Source organism: Delphinus delphis, chromosome 11 (assembly GCF_949987515.2).
Source record: "Delphinus delphis chromosome 11, mDelDel1.2, whole genome shotgun sequence".
In the NCBI taxonomy this organism is placed as follows: domain Eukaryota; kingdom Metazoa; phylum Chordata; class Mammalia; order Artiodactyla; family Delphinidae; genus Delphinus; species Delphinus delphis.
Window position 1 is genome coordinate 9,086,927 of NC_082693.1, and position 16,996 is coordinate 9,103,922.

Below are 16,996 nucleotides of genomic sequence, written 5' to 3' on the forward strand. Positions count from 1 at the left end.
ATTGGAAAAATAGTCACTGACAGAACAGAAATAGTTTTATATCCTTAAAAGAGATCAGTGGAGGCCTTGGAACTACTTTCCTATTTAGATGAAAACCCTGAGACAAGCGGCTTGATGGAGCCAGGCTAAGGAATCCTCAAATATGGTGTGCTCTGGTACAAGCCTATGTGACAGATCACTGATGACATGGAATACTTCTCCCTGAGGCAAACTAATACATTAATAATTCTTTACATTAATGATCCCAAAAATCAGTGTATTATTTGTTGAAATATATTAAGGAGCAAAAAGGAAATTTCAATTGATTTGATATAACTGACTCATTTTATAAGAGGAAGCTGGGGTTCACAAGAGGAAGAGATACAACTGGTAGAATCTACATCTCTTCACTCCCAAGTCTGCCCATCACTCTAAACTTGTGCCATTTTAGTTTGTCATTTATACTGTGGCATATACATACTGTGAAGTATAAATACGTGAAACCAACTAATTTTACATAAACTTACCCACTCCCTTTTGCAAAAAATATAGTGTAAACATAAAGAAAAAATGGGTGATTGTTTCCATCCCCCACTGAACCAAACCAGTTCTGGAGTAAGATGTTCTCTGCTGTCTGTGGCATGGCTTCCCAAAGATGCTCACCTGTTAATTCCCAGAACCACTGAATATGTTCAATTACATGGTAGAGGGGGAATTAAGGTCATTAATCAATTGACCTTGAAATAGAGATTATCCTAGGTTATCCAGGTGGAGCTCAATGTGTCCTCAAATGTGGAAGAGGGAGGCAGTAGAGTCGGTGTTGGTGACTCTGTGATGTACTGTCAGAATCAACCAACCTTTGCTGGCTTCAAAGATGCAAGATGGCTAAGGAAAGTGGGCAAGAAAATGGATTTTTCCAGAAAGGCTTCAGAAAGGAACTCAGCCCTGCCAACACATCGTTTTCAATCCAGTGAGATGCCTTTCAGACTTCTGAGCTACAAAACTAAAATAATAGGTTTATGTTATTTTAATTTACTAAGTTTGTGGTAACTTGTTATACTAGGAATAGGAAAACCAATATACTTTTCATAGGCTCATTTCACGCTTTCCTGTGGTCATAAGGAGTTGGCGCCTGATTGTAAAGCATTTATCAGAGAGGAGTAAAATGGTTATTGGTTCTAAAACAAGGCAGCTAAGCAATATGTTGCCTCATAGGGCTTCCCTAATGGCGCAGTGGTTGAGAGTCCACCTGCCGATGCAGGGGACACGGGTTCGTGCCCCGGTCCGGGAAGATCCCACATGTTGCGGAGCAGCTGGGCCCGTGAGCCATGGCCGCTGAGCCTGCGTTTCCAGAGCCTGTGCTCCACAGCAGGAGAGGCCACAACAGTGAGAGGCCTGCGTACCGCAAAAAAAAAAAAAAAATGTTGCCTCATAAAATAAAACCCCCCCTCAAAATTTAGTACAAATGAACATTTATTGAGCCCATATTAAATGGGACATGGTTAAGAGATGCCCCTCTTCTGTCTAATTCTTGCCACTCTGTTTATCCTCAAGTAGGTACCTCCGATGTCTCACTAGTCTAGTCTTTTACAATTATTCAAGCTCCTATAATGGAATGGAAGGCTTGTTCAGAGGCTCAGAATCTTCTTAGAATGTTGTGGTTAGTAGAGCGATGGTCACAGGTAATGAGAATCTGCTTCATTTTCTAAACTAAAAAGCAAAACAAAAACAAAAATGAAAACATGAGTTGCCAAGAGAAACAAGAAAACCTAGTGCTCAAAAGATCAGGCTCATCTTTCTCATTTCCCACTGGGCGCATGATTTAATTTAAGGTGTAAATTCCTTATTCTCCTGCCCTCTCTTTGAGCCTTAAGCAAGATACCTGCACACTGTCCAGGTATCCATTTTAATGCCTGAAGAAGTTACTTAGAAATTTCCAAAACAGCCAGGAGTGAGGCAAAGTATTAAAACCAGGACCTCCTGATTCAGAGCTCCTAGGCTTTACAGCTTTTAATTGAATTATATATTTTATGAATCAGAAAATCTGATGCCTTTTCCTCAGGCTCTCCCTTAAAAAGATTCCAGGGACTGGACTGGAATCCACATCCTAGTGAGACAGGAAATCTTGGAAAACTCAAGGGAGAAAACTTGTTTATCCTATGCCTATTTGGTGACTGAAAATGCAAACAATTAGACTTGGACGGTAAACCTCAGAGAGGAAAGAGGCTGTCTTTTTCACCTCCATATTAGAATTATAGCTGATCTCAGCATCTGGAAAGTTTTAAATTGGAATCCTTTCCCAGCATTGAAAATGGTGTCAAATCCCTAATAAGATACCAGAGACAAGAGAGAAGAAACTTACCAAAAAACACTGTGTTGTACTCGTTGCTTCCCGTGGAGGTGCTGGGCTCCTCTATAATTAAGTAAAGAAATGGTTTTTATTCACTTCCAGTAAGGATCACAGTGTGTCTGTCATTCAGCTCACAGACTCAAGTAGCCCCCTAGTAAACGTAGGACTCCACTGAGTCTATGACACAAAAACCTCCCTTCTTCTAACTGCCAAGGCACTCTGCCATGCCTGAAATCCTACCAGTGGAAATGAAACACAAGTGCACTTCATGAGAAGGATTTAGTTAAAGGGCTGGTCTCCACTCACACTTAGAAGTCCCTGAGAGATCCAACCTTTTTTTTAACAGGCCCTTCAGCCTCCACTAAAATACAATTTCTAGATTTCTCCAACTACAATCTGCAATCCCCTATACGCTTTAAGCAGTGCTGGAAAACAGTAGGTCTCAATCAATGTTAGCTATTATTTATAGACATAAGAATCAGAGTGTTTAGAAATTCGCTTTTGTAAGTAAGGCCCAAGGGTCTTTCTTAGCACAAATCTCGGGCATTCCCCCAGACTACTGGGGTTTGTTTGCGGGGGTGGAAGGCATTGGAATCTTATGACTTCTTGGCTGAGTGGCAGACAGAAAATTGAAAAATGATGGTGGCTTGAGAGAGGAATGGGCAGAGATAGGGACACTGCTTAATTCATGAAGCTTTTAAATCGCTCTATTGTCTGTTCAGGCTATATTCAGATAAGATTTACACTTAGCGTAACCTTTACTCCAAAAGTTCTCTATTTGAAATGAATTGTAATCAACTGGAAAAGAAAAGGAAATTGTTAACCCCTTTTCTGACTCTACAGAGACATGAAGGAGCTTGTCCTCTTTAGGGAAGCCCAGAAAGCAGGTCCCAGAGATCAGATCGGGTCAGACCTTGGGGCTGGAGCTATGCTGGTGTTCAACCAGTTGCAGTTCCTGGCGTTCTGGGAAATGCTTCAACTTTCCTCAAGTTTCAATGAACTTTTGGCTAAGTTTACTCCACCTCAGAGAACAAAGCAGCAAAAGTATCCCCAAATGTGTAAATTACCATAGGACTTTCCTATGTAAAGAACTATAAATAAGGAAAGGGAGGCAGGGAGGAACTTCTGCATTTCTGAAGAGAGGAATCCTCACCTGTGACCTCAGTGGCTTCTTCCTTAGAGCTCAGGGTGTTTAATCCCACATTAGTAGGCAATTCTAGGAAAACAAAATGGACGACGGGAATTGTCACAGACATATGCTGGGAATCAAGTACACTGGACAAAAGCAGCCTTTCCCTCAGAAATGTAAAAGAGGGAGCCTACCAATTGCTGCCCAGGCCTCCTCTGAGGACAGAACCCTCACTTACCAAAAGTCTGTGTGTTCTCCAAATACACGTCAGTTGTTGTTTGTGCATCTTCAGTGAAGTCATGGTGCGTGGTCAAGTCTGACAGGTCAGTGGTCGACTCTAGGCCAGTGGTCGACTCTGGGTCAGTGGTCGACTCTGGGTCAGTGGTCGACTCTAGGCCAGTGGTCGACTCTGGGTCAGTGGTTGACTCTAGGCCAGTGGCCCACTGTAGGCCAGTGGTCGACTCTGGGTCAGCAGTCGACTCTAAGCCAGTGGTCAATTCTGGGTCAGTGGTCGACTCTGAGCCAGTGGTCGACTCTGGGTCAGTGGTTGACTCTAGGCCAGTGGTCAACTCTAGGCCAGTGGTCCACTGTAGGCCAGTGGTCGACTCTGGGTCAGTAGTCAACTCTAGGCCAGTGGTCAACTCTAGGCCAGTGGTCCACTGTAGGCCAGTGGTCGACTCTAGGCCAGTGGTCGACTCTGGGTCAGTGGTCAACTCTAGGCCAGTGGTCGACTCTGGGTCAGTGGTCAACTCTAGGCCCATGGTCAACTCTAGGCCAGTGGTCAAATCTAGGCCAGTGGTCAACTCTGGGTCAGTGGTTGATTCCGGGTCAGTGGTTGACTCTAAGTCAGTGATGAATTCTAGAGGAACCAAAAAGAAAAAAAAAAACAGTTCAAGTACTTTCTTGTGAGAATGTTTCCACCATCTCCACAGCCTTCCATTCCCAGGTAGATCTTTTTCCAGGGAAGACATGGAACAGAAAAGGGGATATTGAATCAAACTGGTCTCCCCACAAGTTTCTCTTCTGCCAAGTGCTAGAATGTCCAGAAGACTAACTGCCCAGGAATACGCTCGCTGCCCCTACTCCACCCTCCTTTGAGGGGTCAGGTTAGGAAGGAGCGTTTGATATTGTGCCTCTAAATGTGAATCAGTCAGACTGCAGTGGAATAAAATTTCAAAAACTCCCCTATATAATTCTTTCAGTTTCCTGAAAACTAAAAATATAAGTGGGGGAAAGGAGCAAGGAAAACAGCTATTTCCAAGGTGCATAAGCAAGAATGAAATGGACTCTAAAATGGGGACTCCTACCATTTTCATTTAATGGGCTACATCTAGCTCTTCAATTTCCAGTCTGTCCTAGAGAATGCACAATCCAGACATTTTGGGTCTTGTGAACCATAAAAGCATCATAACCATGAAGGCCTGATGAGCCTACCACGTGGGTCTGCTTGGGCTGCAGTGAAAGACCTACAGTCCTCGTGGCTGCCTAGTCCAGCAGGTTGTGGGCACCCTGCCAATGAGGTCAAAATCATTAGCTCTCTAATTTAGTCATTTGCTTTGTCATTCATTCATATGCAGTAAAGAACCCAAACCCAGCAGCGGATAAATTGAGAGCTACCAGAAGGAGAGCTGGGAGGAAGTGGAGGGTAAAGTCACCATTTTAGTGCAAGTGAATGAATACCCCTCCTCTTGAGAAACGGATCTGAGTTCAGGAAGGACTAGAAGAGAAAGAGGCTTGGGGGGAAAGCAGCCTTCTTCTGGTTCAGGAGACAGGGATTCCTTCCTCTCTCAATATGACTCACAAGTTTCTGCTCCAGACCCACTGATTCCCACTGCATGTAACCCAGCCAGCGGCTAAAACACTTTGAATCTTACTCTCCAGTAAAGTTAGAGTACACCCAAGGACTTTTTAACCTGAATCAAATAGAGAAAGCCTCTTTAGCACCTGATAGTTAAGGGGACCACAGGGAAACCTCAAGAGCCCTCTCATCACCAACCCTAATTCCATTTGACCCAGCCTGACTACCTGTATGAGGTGGATTCAAAACACAACCTTAATCTTAGTCAAGCCACTCAACTTGCCCAAGGCCTCATAGCTCACTCACACACGCACACGCACACACGCACACGCACATGCACGCGCACACACACACACACACACACACACGCACACGCACACGCACATGCGGTGAATGGACTTTAGCCCTCTTCTCCAGAAGACCTCCCAACGTGCACTCACCCTGAAGCAGTGCGGGGTAAGTCACCGCCAGGGCAAAGCAGGCGGAGAGGAGCAGGGCCTTCCAGAGCATGACGCCGGTGCCAGGGCGGGGAGCGCGGCAGGCTAGCGGAGGTGGGGAGGACCCAGGGTGCCGGACCGCAGCTCTGCTGGGCATTTATTACAACCTCAGGCCCAGGTCCCAGAGGAGGCATTCCCAGGGGGTTGGGAAGAAAACAGCCTCGCCCACAAGCGATGAGACTGCCCTGAAGCAAAGGAGGGGAAAGGGGGGTGGGGTGGGGCGAGGGGGTGAGGGATGGGCGGCGGGAGGGAGAGGAAGTAAGGAAGAGTTCAGAGGAAACCATCAGTGAGGTCCTTGGCGACGTTAGGGTCCTTTGCCCCATTACCACTAGGGGCAGGGCTTCTAGTTCCACCAGATCACAACACTCCCCTCCTGACCCAAGGCTGCAAGTTTGTCCTCTAGGCTGGAGCCAAATAATGCTTTACTGAGCCCCCGAAATGCCTGTGTGTGTCAGGGTGCGGGACTAAGAATAGTAGTGGGGTCTGCTGGCGACGCTGACGCTGAGGGAGAGCCCTAATGCGAACAGTCTTCTAACTCTAGCGGGTCCCTGGAAGAGAGTCGTCGATCAGAATGATAATAACTAGTGCAACTATTATAATAACAGAAATATCTAAAATTGTAAGATTTCATATGTGCCGCTATCTCATTGGATTCTCACCACGGTCCCATGCGGGAGTCGTGATTGTCCTCATTTTTCTGGTGAGGAGCCTAGAAGCTGAGAGACTCAATGACTCCGATTCACCCGGAGATACGCACGCTCCGCCGCGATGCCGCGGACACGCAGGACCTCTTGGCTGTGAGGACCTGGCTCCTGCGAATGACCTTCCCAGTCCGCTAGGGGGCGGTATGAAGCTGCGATGCGTCCTCGGCTGAGCACTGACTTACCCTCCACGTAGACGCAAAGCAGGCCGAGAAAACACAAGGTTGTGGGGCTGGCTCACCTAAGTAGGCCTCAGAGCGCAGTGAAGTCACCACCGTTACCTGGACAGGAGGCCTTTACACATACCCACAACTCCCATCGCAGGGTCAAACCCCATGGGGCCTTTTGGTTTCAGTTTTCTTTACATAAAAGGTCACAGCTGATTCCTGCTCCTCAGAAACCACAGGGCTGACAATACCACTGAGGGAAACCTCTCAGTAATAGTAATAATAACAGCTAATATTTATCGGGTGCTTAACTCTTGCCATAGGCGTGTGTTACTTTAGCCTAACACCAAACCTCAGGCAATTTTATTCGCCTTTTCCAGGTTAAGTAACCGTGCACAAAGAGGTTAAGGAACTTATGAAAGGTCACACAGTAAATGTTATAAAATCAGGAAGCAAACCTGTGGGCACTCTGATGCTGGGGCCTCTGCTCTCAACCAACTCTCCCGTTTGTGCCCGCGGCCCTGTTATCTCCCTGAGCTCATAGTTTTGTCCCGGGAAGTGTGGCAACTTTACAGTTTTCTCCTTAAAGGCAGAGGGAACACACGCACACACACACACACATTTTGTTTTTCTGGAAACTAAATTTCCTTGGCAAGGCCTGTGCAATGAAGTGTAACCAAATACAATAGGAGCTTGGGAAGCAAGAAGCTCACAAAAAACTTGCAGGCAAATAACACCAGCAAACAATGAAAGATCAGACAATAATGCGGCAGGTCGCCAGCCAATGGATGAAGGGGAGATTTAATCTGCGTCAGCCACAATATGAGAATATTTCCTACACTAGAACACTGGAAGAATCGACTTCCCTATGTGCAAAGTAGAATCTCTGATCTCTTTGAGGAGAGCTGGACTTAGACCTTAGTACTGAGGGGACAGAAATGACCAATAACTCAACTACCTAAAAATATAGACACTGCTTTAGATGTTCTTCCAAAGATAATGGTACCATTTTTGTGTGCCTTCGTTTCCCCCAGAGTCAGTGGACGAACAGCTTCTTGGTGACTATTACATTGAAATATGGGAGCAATTTGGTCCCCCTTCATGAAGACATGTTATTATTTCTCATCACTTGAATATAGTTAGGTCATTACCACAGCGGGTCCCAGAGAGGTCTCTGCTAAGGTGAGATCCAATAAAATTGTTATAATTATAAGGTCTTTTTTATTAATATGGGATTGTAGTTCTGTTTTACAGTATTAAAATATTTTGGCTTTCTTAACTTTTTCCATTGCTATCAAATTTTATAGAATTATATAATGTCAAGACTTGAAGGTATATTAAATTTTACTCAGCTCAATCAGATATCCAATATCTTTTTTTAAAACATAATTTTTCCTTAAATAACATCCCTGGTAATGGGGAACTCACTACATTGAGGAGAACAGTTCATCTTTGGACAATTTTTCCTTCCAATAGAGAAAATATGTCTTCCTATAATTTCAACCTATTTGCCCCAGTTTTGTTCTGGGGGACCGTATATATAAAATTAGGTCCTTTTTCCTCTCTTCAGATGTCAAAAGTGGCTATCATTTTACTTTCAAATTTCTTCACCATTCTAAAAAAAGTGTAAGTTTTTTCCTGTCTTATTCCCTCAAATTTCTCCAAAACCTAGCAAAGTGTCTGGCACATCAGAGGTGATAAAAATATTTATTGATAAATTAATGATAGATGACTCCTGGTCCTTAGTCTCTGATCGCGTTAGTCGATGGTCTTTTGAAAAGGAAACACTGTAATTGAAACAGATTATCACAGATTTGATCTAATTAGAGAAGGGAAAAAAAAACTATCACCATCCTTCCTTCTGGAAAATATGATTATATTGAATGGACTTGTGCATTAAATGCCAGATGAAGTGCTAAAAGGCAAGTCTGGCAGAAAGTGTGGAAAGTTTCCTGAAAGCACTAAAGAAATTAAAAAACCTTTGCATCTACTTTCTCTAGAGTGAGATCAGTTTCCGGCAAGTGGGTTGAGCTGGGAGTGAGTGACATCCTGCAGATGTGTCTCTGTCCCTTCCTAATTCCCACCCTCAACAGACAGAAGCCCTGAAGCACCTGGGAGCATGGAGCCAGGAATTTGACCCAGGGCAAGTGCTTCTTCCATTCTCCATTGCAAACCCCAACAGTCATGCTTCCCTTAGGGGGAAATTTCCAGAGAGCAAGACAAGTTTCTCCCTTGAGGAACAGGGCGCCCAGAATGGTCACCTGGCCTTGCAGATTAGATACTGATAAGGGCTAGCCTAGTATTTTAGGGCCTAGTCAAGCATTTTTCCAGCATCTGGTCAGAGACCTAGCAATTACACTAAGTATCTTGAGCAATTCAAAAGAAATCTCAAAATTGATTCCTTCTTAAAAGTTATAACCGTGGATAAGTTTATTTTTATGTTTATATTACAAAGTCAGTTTATAACAGGGTACTAAGAACTCTAATCCAGTGCCAGAGATACAAAAAAGTTATTTACTTAACAAATGTTTACAGAGTGACTAAGAAATGCAATGACTAAAGCAGAAGAGGCACTAGACAAGAGGTCAAAATCGCAGACTCTGGGGTCCAGCATCCTGGACTATATCCTGTATATCCTGGCTCTGCCAGTAGTAATTAAGCAACCATGGGCAAGTTACTTAATTCATAGTACCTCAGTTTTTTCTTTACATAATGGACATAAAAATAGTTTTTACTTTGTTGGATTGCTATAAGGGTTAAATTAATGTATTCGTGTCAAATGCCTCGAATAAGGAAAACCATAATAAAAATTAGCTATTATTATTATTAGGTGCTGAAGATGAAAAAGGCCCAGGTCTCCAAAGAGTTGATAATATTATTTTAGGGTGGGAACATAAAGGAACATCCCCCTGGAAAGTTTCATGGGGAAGATGGGACAGTTAGAGTAAGATTCACCTGAATTTAATAAACATATTTCTCGGTTTATAGAGAGAAAGAAGGTAAACGGAGGGACTCTAGGCAAAAGAAATAATGTGCATGAATAGTAATGTTCAAGGTGTCCCGTCGTGAATTATAATCAATTTGGGAACATAGAGGAAAACTATGTTAATTGCTAGATTCTAAACCACTGAAGGCTGGAACCATCTTAATCAACTTTGCATTACCCACTCCTACAGAGTCTGTGATGGTTGCATAGCGATTGCCAAATAAATGATTATTCATCTGTATTGAACTGTAACATGGGGTAGGTGGGAAGGCATCATCAAATCCATCACTTCAGCAATAAAATAGTGGCTAAAAACTTGAGTTCTGGACTATGAGTCCAGGTCTTTGTGAACACTTGGGCTTGCCCAAGTTACTTTATCCTTCAGAATGCAGGTGGTGATAGTAAGCATTTCACAGGGTCATTATGAAAATTAAATGAGCTCATCCATGTAAACTTGTAACTAGCATATAATAAATGATCGATGATTGGCAGCTATCATTATTATAACTTGAAATGGACCTTGAAGAATAATTAAAACTGTAAGAGTGACTATTCTCATTCAAGAGAACTTCCTGACTGGAGAACATAGGGAGAGTGTGGGAGGAAAGGGGGTGGAAGGAAAGAAGTTTGTGAAAAACAGCCTGAAATGACATTTGGGACCAAACCAAGGAACGCTTCAGAAGCTGAAGAGATGAGTCATTTTTCTGCCAGCAGAAGTTCTGGTAGAGTCATGCTTTAGGAAGACTAACCAAACCTGCACAAGAAAGTAGGTCGGCTATGACACAGCACAAGCAAGAGCTACTTCAGATTGAGCAGAGTGGTGGCCCTAGGCATGAAAGGAAGGACGCAGATACTAAAGACATTACAAAGGTGAAATTAAAGGGACTTGGTGGCTGATTGGATTGGCGGGGATGGGCAAGTCATCCCCACCATAAGTTATGTATATGCTACCAAGAGTTGGCTTTAATTCCTCTAGGACATGAATTCCCAGAGTCAAAACGCCTATGCTAAAAATAAAAGGAGACAGAAGAGGAGGATGAAAAGTGTAAGTCCTGAGATTCAGCTGAGAGTCTTGCCTGGTGGTGAGTGAACAAGTAAGAAAACACACTGTGGTGTAGCAGTAATGGATCTCACTGGGTTAGAATAAAGTTTTAGGGCCCGTGTTTTCTCTGGCGCTAGTACACATCCTTATGGGAAATTCTGAGACTGACTACAGTGTCTTTATCTGTTAAATATTTTGCCTCAAGATTGGACCCTTTTAATTCATGGGGGGGGGGTTCCGTAGCTAATTGATAAGAAATAAAATAGTTATAACAATGAGATTTCACCTCAAACACATTAGGATTATCAGAAATACAAACAGACAAAATAACGAGTGTTGGCAAGGATGTGGAGAAATTGGAACTCTTATGCACTGTCGTGGGAATGTAAAAGGGTGCAGCCATAATGGAAACAGTATGGCAGGTCCTCAAAATATTAAAAATATAATTGCCTTATGAACCAGCAATCCCATTTCTGGGTGTATATCCAAAAGAATTCAAAGCAGGATCTCAAAGAGACATTTGCATACCCATGTTCATAGCAGTATTATTCACAATAGGTAAGAGGTTGAGGCAAACGTCCAGCAATAGATGAATGGATAAAGAAAATGTGGTTTACAAATACAACAGAATATTATTCAGCCTTAAAAAAGGAAGGAAATCCTGTCACATGCTATGAACAAGGTCACGTGGATGAACAAGCAAGGTCGTATGGATGAACCTTGACGATATTATGCAAAATGAAATAAGCCAGTGACAAAAAGGCCAATACTGAATGATTCCACTTACATGAGGTACCTAAAGTAGCCAAACTCAGAGAAACAAAGTAAAATGGTAGTTGACAGGGGCTGGGAATAGGGAGGAATGGGAATTGTCATCCAGTGGATATAGGGTTTCAGTTTTGCAACATGAAAAACTTCTAGAGATCTGTTGCACAATAATGTGAATATACTTAACACTGTTGAACTGTACACTTAACAGTTAAGTGACAAATTGTATGTTATGAGTTTTTTACTGCAATTAAAATTTCTAAAAATAGTTATAAGTTAATAATGGCTAAATGACAATGATCGTGTACCAGACACAATTCAAACTATTTTCCAAATTCTAGGTACTTTACAAATATCATTTTAATCCTTATAACAATCCTAAATTATTATCACTGCATCCAGTTTACAGATGAGGAAACTGTGGCTCAAAGAATTTAAGTAACTTGCCCAAAGTCACAAAGCTAGTAAGAGGTTGAAGCAGTATTCAATCCAAGCAGTGTGGCTCAGAGTCAATTTCCATCTTTTCTCTATACAAGCTCATCTCTACTCATCATCTAAGTGTCAAGGGTAATTACTCATTACTCTGGTAGTTCAGGATTAATTCCTTCCTTACATCTCTGCCCCAACTATATTGAAAGGTTCAGACAGCAGGGGCCAGACTTATACAACTTTACCACATGTTCCCTAATAGTACCTAGCTAGGTGCTTTGCCCATTATTGTTGGACCAAATGAGCTCAGACATTTTAACAGATATTGAAGCTTAGCGGAATCCCATCCATGTAAGATTTGAACCAGGAGATTTCATCCAGGCTCCTCACTGACCCAGTTCTAAATAGATGCTTCCTAGTAGATACATGTATATGTGTAACTGAATCACTCTGCTGTACACCTGAAACTAACACAACATTGTTATACAACCATGCGCCAATATAAAAATTTTTAAGATGTTTTTAAAATAAATACATAGATGCTTCTTTCCTGACAGCAGATTGAGGTAGGTACCCCTGTGAGAGGCTGGAGAAGGTAAATGAAAGAACTTCAATTTCCCCAACCACATTTTGAGTTACATAGGGAAAAAGCAGGAAAAAGTTTGAGTGTCTTTTGCTGACCTCTCCAAGAGATTTAATAGAAATGCACCATGGAATTTTATTCACCACTCTTTTCCTTACAAATGAGCCTCCTCTTAACCACCCCAGCACGCATTTAGGTAAAGCAGAATGAAGGGTAAAGGGTGGATAAAGAATGAAAGGGCCCATTATTAGATTTGATAAATGCTGAAGGCAATCTGAAACAAAGTCACCTCATCTTCTATATACAAATTTTCTTTTCTCTTTATTTTTTTTTTTTAAAGAAGATGTTGGGGGTAGGAGTTTTTTAATTTATTTATTTATTTTTGCTGTGTTGGGTCTTCGTTTCTGTGCGAGGGCTTTCTCTAGTTGTGGCAAGCGGGGGCCACTCTTCATCGTGGCGCGCGGGCCTGTCACTATCGCGGCCTCTCTTGTTGCGGAGCACAGGCTCCAGACGCGTAGGCTGAGTAGTTGTGGCTCACGGGCCTAGTTGCTCCGCGGGATGTGGGATCTTCCGGACCGCGGCTTGAACCCGTGTCCCCTGAATCGGCAGGCAGATTCTCAACCACTGCGCCACCAGGGAAGCCCTCTTTTCTCTTTTGATCCGTGGAATTTCCTCCAAGCAGTATTGCCTCCTGCCCTTTCCCTTTGAAAAGCACATTAAGAGACTCTTAAGAACATGAGGCTCACTGCTCTGTCAGGAAGAGTCTGAACTGATGGCTCCTCCCAACAGTGCTACAGTCCCATTGGCCACCTAACCTATCCCCCATTCCTCCCTTAGAGAATCACACCACCACCATTCCACCATCCCTACCACCACCACTCCACCATCCCTACCATTGCTCAGACAATTCTGTTGAACCAACATTTAATTGAGCGAATATTAAGTGCCAGAAAATGTCCTGGGTGCACAGAGTTTAAAGGATCTTGTCTCCAAGAATCACACAGCCTAGAGGGGGGTGGAAAGGTTATAGAATATAATCTCAAAAAAATTAATTCTCAGCACCTGTTTTTTTTAAGTCCTTTTAAAGTTTTTTATTTTTGTAATTAACGTATTTATTCAATGAACTTATGGTTACGGGGGGGGGAGGGAGGAGGGGGATAGATTGGTAGTTTGGGATTGACATGTACACACTGCTATATTTAAAATAGATAACCAACAAGGACCTACTGTAAAAAAAAAAAAGATAACTATGAGGGATGTAATGTACATGATAAATATAATTAACACTGCTGTATGTTATATACGAAAATAGTATAGGGAGTAAATCCTAAGAGTTCTCATCATGAGGAAAAAATATCTCCTTTCTAATTTCTTTAATTTGTATCTATATAAGATGATGGATGTCCACTAAACTTATTGTGGTAATCATAAGTGAAGTCAGATCATTGTGCTGTACACCTTAAACTTATACAGTGCTATATGTCAATTATATCTCAATAAAATTAGAAGAAAAAATAAAAATAAAATATTCAAATAAAAATGAACACAGTACATGATAAAAATTTCAAACAATGCTTAAAAGTATAAAATTGAAAAGGAAAAGTACCTCTGCTTCCTAACCCTGAACCCATGATTAACATTTTCTTCTGTGTATTTCTTTTTTTTTTTTTTTTTTGCGGTACATGGGCCTCTCACTGTTAATGGCCTCTCCTGCTGTGGAGCAACAGGCTCCGGACACGCAGGCTCAGTGGCCATGGCTCACAGGCCCAGCCGCTCCGCGGCATGTGGGATCTTCCCAGACAGGGGCACGAACCCATGTCCCCTGCATTGGCAGGCGGACTCTCAACCACCGCGCCACCAGGGAAGCCCTCTTATGTGTATTTCTTGAAAAAAAAAATTTATGCATTATTCTTACTGCTCAGTACTCAAGGAGGATTATAGTCCATTCACTTTATGAGATATTCTAAATTTTATTCTTGGATTCACACATTTAACATGTATTTGATTCTTACTTTATTCCAGGCACTGCTTAGTTGTTGTTGTTTTTTAATAGAGTGAAAGATCCTTTAAATTCTATAGTGCTTTACAATTTTCAAAAGTTTCACACACATGATTTCATATAATCCCATAATAACCCTTTTTCCCCCCCTCTATCCCTGTATTGTCCCTCTCCTCTTCCCTCTCTCCACTGGTAACCACTAGTTTGTTCTCTACATCTTCGAGTCTACTTCTTTTCTGTTATATTCACTAGTTTATTGTATTTTTTAGATGCCACATCTAAGTGACATCATACAGTATATGTCTTTCTCTGTCTGACTTATTTCACTTAGCATAATGCCCTCCAAGTCCATCTGTGTTACTGCAAATGGCAAAATTTCATTCTTTTTTATGGCTGAGTAGTAGTCCACTTTATATACATATACTACGACTTCTTTATCCATTTATCTGTTGCTTCTATATCTTGGCAATTGTAAATAACGCTGCTATGAACATTGGAGCACATGTATCTTTTCGAATTAGTGTTTTTGTTTCTTTCGGATATATACCCAGTAGTGGAATTGCTGTATCTTATGGTAGTTCTATTTTCAGTTTTTTGAGAAACCTCCATGCTGTTTTCCATAGTGGCTACATCAATTTACATTCCCAACAACAGTGTGGGAGGGTTCCCTTTTCTCCTTAGCTCCAGTTTTAATCATTTGAGCAAATTTTCTGACTAACAACCCAGCACCCTTCCTACTTTAATGCCTCCTAGAGTTCATTTAATTAATACTGATGAATCATCTGTTCTTTGCAAAATTCTTTACTATCCCAAGGGCTCAAAGCTATGGATACAAATAAATGAAGTAAAAGATGTAATATGACAAGAGCCCTAAGAGAAGTACAGGGTATTCTGGTGATCCGGAGGAGACAGAGATTACACTCAGCTAATGATGACTCATTAAGTCAACAGCTGTTGAGCAACTCAATGAGTCCAGAACTATGCTAGACACTAGTGACATAAAGACCGTCCCTGACTCTGAAGGTATTCGTGGCTAATAGTTCAGAAAGCCTTCATGAAGGATGTTACATTTTAACTGGATCTTAAAAGATGGATAAGATTTCATCAGGGGAAATGATGGGTAAAACAGGAAGGATTATCAGGAAGAAGTAATAATCCAGGTAAATACACATAGCGGCAGAGATAGGAGAGTAGAGGACCCATTCAGGTAGCAGCAATTAGTCTAATTTGTCTTAAAGGGATGTTGCAGAAAACATAGGAATTTGAGACCATGGAATGGAATGCTTACCTTGGAATAGTAGATCAAAGAGATCTGACTCACTGATAGATAACAGACTGTTACTGAAGGCTTTTTAGTAGATTAAGCTGATGCAACTCATATTATATGAAGACAGGCAGTGAAAAACAATGTAAAGGAAAGATGAGAAGAGGGGCATCACAATAGCACAGGCAAGACATTGAGTAGCAAGAATACTATATGATCAGCAAGTTATGTTTACATGGACGACGTGAGAAGTGAGGGTCCAGGGAGGGGAAAAGACGACTTCCAAGTTGTAAAGGGTGAATTATTCCAGTGACATACACAGGGGGTCAAACTAGGACCCAGTTTCTGAATGGTGTTAGGAGGAGAGGAGGTTGGTGAAGAGAGGATTTTCAGGTGGGGGCAAGATGAGTTTGGCTAGTGGAAATTGTCTTGCTTTAAGAGAATCTTGATGGAAATATCCCATAAGCAGCAGAAAACATGAGGCTGACGTCCATGAGATTTTGGTTTATGATGGTGATTTTGCTTTATGCATAGAGATGTGTTATTCATTTGCTCTGAAGTGATGACTGTGACCAAACAGTAGATATGATTCCAAAACAGATGGGAAAAGAAAGGACTAGGAAGGAGCTTGGTCTAGGAAGTTCTTTTATTTAGGACAATGGAGGAAAAGCCAGCAAAGGAGACAAAGAAGCAGAAAACCAGAGTGTTACACGGACACAGAAGACAAGGAAGGAGAGTATTTCAAGGAGATAGTAAACAGCATCAGATACAGCCAAGACAGGTCAAGAATAAAGGTGTTAAAAAAAAAGTTATTATAAATAAAATTGCCTTACAATTTAAAAAAAAGAATAAAAATTAAGGAAGTAAGCAGAAGAGCAAAAAGATCAAGAGAAAGTGAGGTGGGGCTTTTTTTTGGGGGGAGCAGTTATTTTGGGGTTTAGGTAAAGAGTGTTAAAAAACAAACCAACAAGCCCCAAAAGAAGTCATTTATGCTAATCCCCACGTCACCAGACTGAGAATTAGCTTCAGCTTTCGTAGAAATGGAATCTTAAACCAGTCAGTCAGGATTCTCCTGATCAGCGCTAGTTAAGAAATGCGCCTTTAAGTCCCTTGCTGTCTCCTGAAGGAAAGCAACCTTGCCATGACCAACCTGCTGTTTTGCCCAGCATAACTCTTTTATTCCTGCTTCCTTCTGCCTATAAAAAGCCTTTCATTTTGTACAGGTCCTCAGAGCTCTTTTCTATCTGCTAGATTGGATGCTGCCTGATTCATGAATTGTTGAATAAAGCCAATAAGATCTTTGA

General features: G+C 41.9%; 1 protein-coding gene across 3 annotated transcripts; it reads right to left on the reverse strand.

The window, feature by feature from the left end:
- Positions 1-1,299: 1,299 nt before the first annotated feature.
- LOC132434426 (uncharacterized) lies at positions 1,300-5,804 on the reverse strand. 3 transcript variants are annotated; one of them, XM_060026102.1, is made up of 5 exons: positions 5,697-5,804; positions 3,697-4,317; positions 3,483-3,545; positions 2,342-2,392; positions 1,300-1,689 (listed from the first exon to the last, which is right to left on the reverse strand). In XM_060026102.1, exons 1-5 carry the CDS (start codon positions 5,764-5,766, stop codon positions 1,685-1,687), a joined length of 810 nt encoding a protein of 269 aa, XP_059882085.1. In that variant the 5' UTR covers positions 5,767-5,804; the 3' UTR covers positions 1,300-1,684. The 3 variants fall into 3 exon arrangements, with proteins under 3 accessions (XP_059882085.1, XP_059882084.1, XP_059882086.1); XM_060026101.1 differs by lacking the exon at positions 5,697-5,804 and having other exon boundaries at positions 3,697-4,536; XM_060026103.1 differs by lacking the exons at positions 3,483-3,545; positions 5,697-5,804 and having other exon boundaries at positions 3,697-4,536.
- Positions 5,805-16,996: the final 11,192 nt, after the last annotated feature.

Bases quoted from the DNA above. Each gene is read 5' to 3' on its own strand.
- LOC132434426 (XM_060026101.1), bottom strand. From the start codon at position 4,429: ATGTCTTCCCTGGAAAAAGATCTACCTGGGAATGGAAGGCTGTGGAGA. The intron at 3,546-3,696 runs GTAAGTGAGGGT...TTGTTTTCCTAG, and splicing joins GGAGAACACACAGACTTTTG to AATTGCCTACTAATGTGGGA. The intron at 2,393-3,482 runs GTGAGGATTCCT...ACTTAATTATAG, and splicing joins AGAAGCCACTGAGGTCACAG to AGGAGCCCAGCACCTCCACG.